The following is a 7,975-nucleotide window of genomic DNA, read 5'->3' on the forward strand; positions in this document are numbered from 1 at the left end:
CTCTCTCTGATCTGCAACTCCAAAAATTGAATTTGCATGCATTCCCTCCCTTCGCTCTTACAGTATCCTCAATTGCCACTAAAACATCGACACGATGCTAGTAGTATAGATCAATGTAGTCAACATCTAGCCGCTTTAGACTAGCTTCATAACATGCTCTTACATATTCTGGGCTCCCATTTATCTAGAGTTGTAAGTTATCCGACTTGAAAATGCCGAATTTTGTAGCCAATTGAACCTTTTCTTGAGGAAGCTGTTTCAAAGCCTGAAAATACAAGACAAGTGAGAATTTCAATTTTCTACCAAATTCTTCCCACTATCATAAATAGAATGTTTCTAAAAAAGAAAGTTTCAACATTTACCTTCCCAACCATGATTTCATTATCATGATTATGACCATAATGATATGAAGTGTCAAAGAAGGTGATGCCCCTATTAATTGCTTCCTTTATTACTGAACACCCAGCTTCATGAGAGAGAGGAGCTTTGTATATTCCAGATAGTCCCCCACATCCAAAACCTAATCTAGAAACCTGCAGATAGAAAGTAAAAGCCAACTTCCATTTAAGTATACATAAGACCAGATAAACAGAAGTATTGTGTCTATCATTACCTACAACTATAAGACTCAAATTGTTCAAAAACACCAAGAAAACTTTCAAAGTTGAAGATCGCGATCATAAGGTCTCTCTCTGGTAAATTAGTAGTGTCATAGGCATTAAGGAAACCAAAAACAAAATTTTGTATATGCATCCGTTGACTTGCAAAGCTTTCTGATTAAAGACGCAAACATCATATAAAACTCAAATTACTACAGAGAACTGATCACATCATAAACTGAACAGTGTTTTACCCATGGAAATCTCAGCTTGATGGGAATGATCAGCATTGAGACTGTTCAAGATTGATCAGCATAGTTTAGTTGACTTTCAAACGAACAGTATGATAAAATTGATAAACTTACCTTTAATCCCTGACTACCCAGTTGAACCTCTGGGATCTTCCTCCTCATCTCTCAGATCCTCACTCTGATCCCAATAACCAATCCCTCATTCCCAAAACCCAGGTCGACCCAAAACACCACCTCTCCTCGAAAATGGACTGACCCAGATTCATAATCGAAGCCTCAGAGGCCTAGTCAATGGCCAAGCAGAAAGGCCTTACCGTCGTCTAGCTCCTCCAGTCCTTCGTCGAGCCCGCCAATGCCCTCGCCCTGGTCCCCATCTTTAAATTCCCTGTTGGAGCCCTTGGGTACGGGTCCTCGGGTTGGGTCTCCTTCGGAGTCAACCTCGAGTTCCTGGGCCTCCCCTTCCACTACTCCATCCACGCCGAGCAGTTCCTCATCACCAATCTCTCGATCTAGTTAAAGCCTCGCCTCAAATACATCGCCGTCTCTGCCGCCCCATGCGGCCATTGTTGCTAATTCTTCCAAGAAATCTGCCGCGCCGAGGACATCAAGATCCTCATCACCTCCGTCGGAGGAGACAACGATGACAAAAACGACGCATTTGGGTTTCGATTTCCATGGTGGTGCCCTTTGCTTTGTTTGGGTTTCGATTTCCATTTTTGAGTTGCAAATCAGAGAGAGAGAGAGAGAGAGAGAGAGAGAGGGATTTGGAGAAGAGAGAGAAATCCCCGAAAGTGAAAGAGATAGGTTTTTTTTTTGTCTTGAAATGAACATTTTATCCCTTAAAGTGGGTCCATTCGTCAGAGTTAACGTCTAATTTGGACGGAATCTGAGAAATTGGACACGGCTGATTAAAATTGGAAAGCTTGGGGGGTAAAAATTCAAAATTGAGAGTAGAGTGTCACCCCCAAACCTCAGGGGGGTAAACTGAAATTAATCCTAAAGTGTAGGTCATGGTCAATAGTACCAAACAGATCATTCAAACACATATAGAATACTAAGTGAATGATATATATATATATATATGTACATATATTTTTTGGAACAAGTTTCAGCTTTTGCTGTTTTCAATGGTTAGGTTTGGTGCAGCTAGAATGCTTTTTTTGTTGGTTTTATGGTCTAGAAACTTGAATTATGGATGATTGACAAATATATTGGAGCATTGTTTATACAAAAATATATATGGAGCATTATAGAATTGCAAATGGAGCATTATTTTTGTGCAAATATTCTAGGCAAAGAATCGATAATGAACAAACAACAATTCATAAATTGCATTGTATGAGTACTTGTATGTTGTAAATCACACAACAAACCACTTATAAATCACCCAACGGTTGCTAAAACACTTTTTCGTCAGATTTGAACTCACACAACATAACAAACAAAAAGCAGTTGTCCAATTGTTAAATCACATAACCATATAGAAACAATGTGTTGTACAAATGGTGCAAATAATCTCTCACATACAACAGTCATTGCTTGCTCACAGATAACAACTATCACACCACAATTATTTAAAAACATCTATAGTGGTAATGATAATCCAACAACATTTTATTACATTTGTTTTCAAGCCCCTGATTTTTAACACAAATAAAAATCAATATATATAATCCCATAATTATACATGCGTGATGGTTCAGCCATCAATAAAATACCTGGAAAACTTTTTCCCTTTTAAACCAAGTAAAAACTTATGCATGAACCCACAATATGTGATACCCCGGAAATTCGTAATTATTTTCTGAAGATTTTCCGGAATTAATTTTATGTTTATTGGACGGTTTCGTGGCTCGTTGATGGAGCAGAAGTGTTTCGGATTAATTTTCATTTGGAAAATATGACTTTAGGGGTGGCGCAAAGGTTGACTTTTGATATGTTGAGATTCTCCAAAAACTTCCTTCACGAAAGTTGTAGTGCGCGTCGATACGAGTTCGTGGACATGTGGTTCTTGTCAATCGGAGTTCGTATGAGAAAGTTATGACCATTGGAAGGAATTTCCATTTAGGTGTAAATAGAAGTTTCCCAAGTTGGAAACTTACTATTTTCATTTGGTTTCCATTTCCAGAAAATGATATCTCTCTCTCTTCTCTCTCGGCTGCACCTTCAGTATCGAAGAAACCCGTCCGACCCGACCCGGCTTTTCCGGCGAACTGCGACGGTCTCCGGCGACGAAACTTTCCAGATAGGATCGTCTCCTCCATCTGGTCGTCCCTCTGGTGTCCTCTAACGTCGATTCTCCTCCACGGCGGCGCTGCAAGGAGGCGCAGTTGAGTGTTTTCGGACCCGATCGGTTCTCCGATCTTCGACGTCTGCGGGGCTTCAAGTTGAGCATGGGGAGCCTCCTTGATCGATCCTTGGTGGTTGTTTGGATCGATTCACGTAAAACTTGGTTCAACTCAGATTGGATGACTGTTCATGGCTTGTGAGGTAGTTTTCGACCCTTTATGCTTGTTTTCTGACTTCGAGCTAGTTATGAAAGTTCACAAGCATGCTTAGATGAAGCTTTTTGATGTTGGGAGTTTTGTGAAATATTGAGTTTTGGCCGGCACCGGTGCGCCACCATCTGTGGCGGCGTTCCGGCCACTTAAGGAACTGTTTTTGGTATTATATATGTTCTACTCATTGATACGAGCGTTTCGATATACAATATACAAATTGTGGAGTTCGTATGGAATTGTTATGATTTTTGTAGTTTCATACCGACCGATTTATTCTATCCTTGAGGATTCAAGCATCCGATCGACTTATGGTTTGGTCACATCGATCGTGAACGTCACATCGATCGTGGACGTATTCCGGAGACTTTGCGAGGTCTCGGATGTGGTTTTGCCTCGATTGGCGCCACTTTGGGGATTTTAGATCAAAACAGGGGTTTCGAACTTAAATCAAATGTGAATCGTTACTGATTTGAGATCATTGGTGAATAGGTGCTTCTAAAAGGTGAATTGGACAAGTTGTTGGCGAGAGTGTTAGTTCGGTTCTGTATAGAAGACGCAGCGGGAGTTTTGAGGTGAGTAATCTCACAAGGTTCAAGGTTCATTAATGAACGGATTTCCTTTATCGTTTTGAGAGTTATTGATTTAACTGCAAACTATAGTTGATATTAGTAGGCATTCCTGAGCGGATGACTACGTATATATATATATATATATATATATATATATATTTTCGTGAAATATATATGTTTTGGTGGTTTGTGGATTTGTGAAAACAATATGCATGAATGATGCTTTTTATTGTTTTGGGTTGTGGCTTTTGGAAAACAAATGATTGTGGAAATAATTGATTTCGATTTGTTTTGAAAAGCGTTGAGATTTGAGAAAAGCGTTGAGATTTGTGTATGAAAACAATAGGCATGAATTGATGCTTTTTATTGTTTTGTGTTATGGCTTTTTCAGAAAATAATGATTATGGAAATGTTGATTTCGATTGTTTTCAAAAGCGTTGAGATTTGTGTAACATTTTGGGTCTAGTGCGACTCCTTTAATGTTTTGCTCCAAGGGACAGTGCGGCCCGAGGATTGAAGGTCTATGACCTTGGGCAGAATATCAGGTAATCACGTCTTTGGCCGGACAAGTGGTTACGTTTTCAGTTAGAGCTCTAATATGTCTGCCATATAGGTAATTCATGGGGTAACGGGAATTGGTTATTGATAACTCATGACATTACGTATTTTTAGGGAACAAGGTGTGAGTTGCTTCATTATTAATGGTTTTTAAGGGGACAAGGTGCAAGTTGTTTTCCTTATTAACGATTTGATAGAAGTCAAGGTGTGAGTTGCTTTCTATGGTACGATTATGGTATAACTGATAAAAATCAAGATGTGAGTTGTTTTCTATGTTTTACTGATAGAATTCAAGGTCTAAGTTGTTTTCTATGTTTTACAGATAGAAATCAAGGTGTGAGTTGCTTTCTATGTTATATCGATAGAATTCAAGGTGTGAGTTGTTTTCTATGTTTCGATTTGAAAGGAAATTAAAGTGTGAGTTGTTCTCCTTTATGTCGTCTTTTAAGGAAATTAAAGTGTGAGTTGTTTTCCTTATTTCTGGTTTGAGTTGTGTTAACTGTTTTGAGTTACTCATACTGGCTTGCAAAAGCTTACCGGGTTTGTTGTGTGACAACCCGGTACACTATTCAAACGGTGTAGGGGTTAATCCTGCAGGTTAGGATAATCGCAGTTGAAGCGGAGGTAGCGCCTTGCAGCCTAACGGTAAGAAGCCATTTTTGTGACTTTACCTTTGATAAGGACTTCCGTTGTATAGTTAACTCTGAGCAGCATTTACGTTTTATTTTGTTGTTGACAATTTAATTCGTAAGCTTATGTAATATATGACTCTATGGAGCAAGTCAATATTGACATAGTGGGTTCAGGGCATCAATATGTACTTGGGTTAAAAGGGAAAACGTTTCTAGGTATTTTGTATTGATGGCTGAACGTTCACGCATGTATAATTATGGGATTAATATCGATTTTCTTGTGTGTAAAAATCAGGGGCGTGACACAATATCAATATATACTTGCTACACAGGTTATATATTATACGTGTTTACAAATTAAATTGCCGCAACAACATAATAAGTAAATGCTCCTCAGAGCTTACTGCAAGCGGAAGTCTTAATAAAGGTAAAGTCACAAAATTGGCTTCCTACTGTAAAGCTGTTAGCACGCTACTTCAATTTTAGCCACGATTACGCTGACTTGTAGGATTAACCCCTACACCATTGAATAGTGCACCGGGTTGCCACACAACAAACCCGGTAAGCTTATGAAAGCTCGTATGAGTAACTCAAAACAACTCACACAAAATCACGAGATAAAACCCGCACGTTTCAGCAAATCACAGGATAAACCCACACGTTTAAATCAAAGAACAACTAACGCAAATCACGGGATCACTACTAGAAATCTGTTCATTTACATCACATCATTTAAATCGGTCAGACTTGCACATGATGTAAAAAAGTAAGTTAACATCGTTTTAGAAAAATAACGATTTAAATGTATGTCATTAACATCAGTTCTTAAAATAACTGGTGTTAAAAGTTTAGTTCGAAAATTTGCGGGAACCTATTTTTGCAAAAAGCGCTAAGTCTTTTAAGTGAAATGAAGAAGCGGGGACTAAAACTTAAAACTTTTACACTTAGAAAAAAAAGAGCGCCCGACCCAAAACTGAAACATAAACCCTAACCTCAGTCTTGACCTCAATTCTCAACCCAGATTTGAGCTCCTCCTCCCCAAACTCGAGCTCCTTCTTCTCACCGTAACAATCATTCCTCCTCCATTCTCTGGCGATATCTGAAGCACCGAGAGAGTCAAAGAAACGTAGACCCCGACAATGTCGTTGAAACCTCAGCTCCCTCCCAGTGCCCACCTTTCTCCGCCTCCGACCAAGATCAATCAACTTATCATCTCAGGTAGGTCAGTTACATGGAATTATTGTATAGATCTGTGGGCTATTTATAAATTAGCTGAAGCCTCTATCCGATTGCAGCAACACTGACACCGTCACCGTCACCGATAGCACCGCCGCCACCTTGACTACCAAAAACGTCGCAGTTTGGAACCCTGGGGGATCTGCTCCTTCTACTCCTCTGGTTTCCTCCTTCATTTCAAGTAATTTCTCTGCTCCGCTTCGTTGTTGTTCTTCCTTTACGAATAGAGAGGGCTGGGTTTTTTGTTTCAATTGTGAAGTATTCAGTTTTTGAAATTGAATCTGCAGATTTTGGGATTAAGCTGTGAGTTGTTTGATTTATCTGCTCGGAGAGCAGTAGTTCAAGGAGTTGAAAGCTGAGTTTAAGGGGAAGATTTGGCATCCTATACACCTGGAAAGTGTGAAGGTTAGGCTGATTGCCAAGGATATTATTGATGCGTTGAAGAGAGGGTTGAGGCATGATCAAGAGTAGACTGACATGGGGGATGCATCGGAGGAGGTCAACTGGAATTCGAAGGCCGGGGGAGTAAGACTGTGCAGTCATTGATGGAGGGTGAGAAGGGGAAAATGGAGGGGAATTGGTCAGGTGAGGATGAGATTCTTGATGATAAGTGGATTGAGCATAGTAGGAAGAACGGTAAGGATAGTGGTGTTAAGGATGCCACTTAGCATTTGGTTGATTTGGATTGGGAGATTTTGGTAGTGGATGAGCCGAATGTCAATGTGTTTTGCTTGTCGGGTGGGAAGATTGTGGTCTTCATAGGGTTGCTCAAGCATTTTAGAAGTGATATATGCCGATATAGCTATGATAATTGGTCATGAGGTATGATGAGTTATTGTTTAGTTTTTTGGTTCTGTGTAGGTGTTAGTTATATGTTGGGGATTTGATAAAACTTGTCCTTTGTGTTGTGATTGAAAACTAGGTTGGGCATGCCGTAGCTTGACACTATCAAGAGGGCATCACAAAGAGCCTGTGGGTTGCAATCCTGCAACTGGTTCTTTATCAACTTATTTCACCTGATTTTGTCAACCCATTATCCAATCTTTTCTTAAGGCTTCTTTTTCCCCGAAGGTATGTTACTGTTGATTATCATTTGCTTATGGATAAAGGATTATGTGCTTTATGACTCTTCTTAGTGTTGGTTCATTTTGATAGAGGAAGATGCACACTGTAAATGGTTTCATATGGCTTCTTGTTTTGTAGTAAGGTTACTTTGATGATCAGTATACTAGGACTTAACCGGAGCATGCGTGCAGTACTTGTTGACTGGCTTGCAGAGGTGATTGATCTTTGTTGATAGCTTGATGAGGTACTTTGTTGATAGCGTCACATGGCATTTGACAACAAAACTACCATAATAACTGTCAAAGAATAACAGATTTCTAGTTTTATTTCTTAATTATGAATTACAGAAATTATTTTTGCACAACATGTACTAGTTTGAGCCATGTACAGCGTGCCTTAAGTAATTTACTTTTCTTTATATATATATATATATATATATATATATATATATTACAGGTTCTGGCATCGCTGGACGGTGCCATAAAGATAGAATATTTAACTTCAAACTCTGAGACTACTGGTGAGCTGCTATATTCCTCAAATGAAAAAGGACGCACATGTTAC

General features: G+C 39.2%; 1 protein-coding gene across 1 annotated transcript; it reads right to left on the reverse strand.

The window, feature by feature from the left end:
- Positions 1–1,421, reverse strand: LOC112174397 (perakine reductase). The gene is made up of 3 exons (XM_040507909.1): positions 965–1,421; positions 363–533; positions 1–265 (listed from the first exon to the last, which is right to left on the reverse strand). Exons 1-3 carry the CDS (start codon positions 1,010–1,012, stop codon positions 185–187), a joined length of 300 nt encoding a protein of 99 aa, XP_040363843.1. The 5' UTR covers positions 1,013–1,421; the 3' UTR covers positions 1–184.
- Positions 1,422–7,975: the final 6,554 nt, after the last annotated feature.

Source organism: Rosa chinensis, chromosome 6 (genome assembly GCF_002994745.2).
Source record: "Rosa chinensis cultivar Old Blush chromosome 6, RchiOBHm-V2, whole genome shotgun sequence".
Taxonomy (NCBI): Eukaryota; Viridiplantae; Streptophyta; class Magnoliopsida; order Rosales; family Rosaceae; genus Rosa; species Rosa chinensis.

What these genes read in the sequence shown, in the direction of transcription:
- LOC112174397 (XM_040507909.1), bottom strand. Translation starts at nt 1,012, where the DNA reads ATGAGGAGGAAGATCCCAGAGGTTCAACTGGGTAGTCAGGGATTAAAG. An exon ending in TGGGTAGTCAGGGATTAAAG is followed by an intron (nt 534 to 964) that starts GTAAGTTTATCA and finishes TTCTATCTGCAG; the next exon opens with GTTTCTAGATTAGGTTTTGG. An exon ending in ATGAAATCATGGTTGGGAAG is followed by an intron (nt 266 to 362) that starts GTAAATGTTGAA and finishes TTGTATTTTCAG; the next exon opens with GCTTTGAAACAGCTTCCTCA.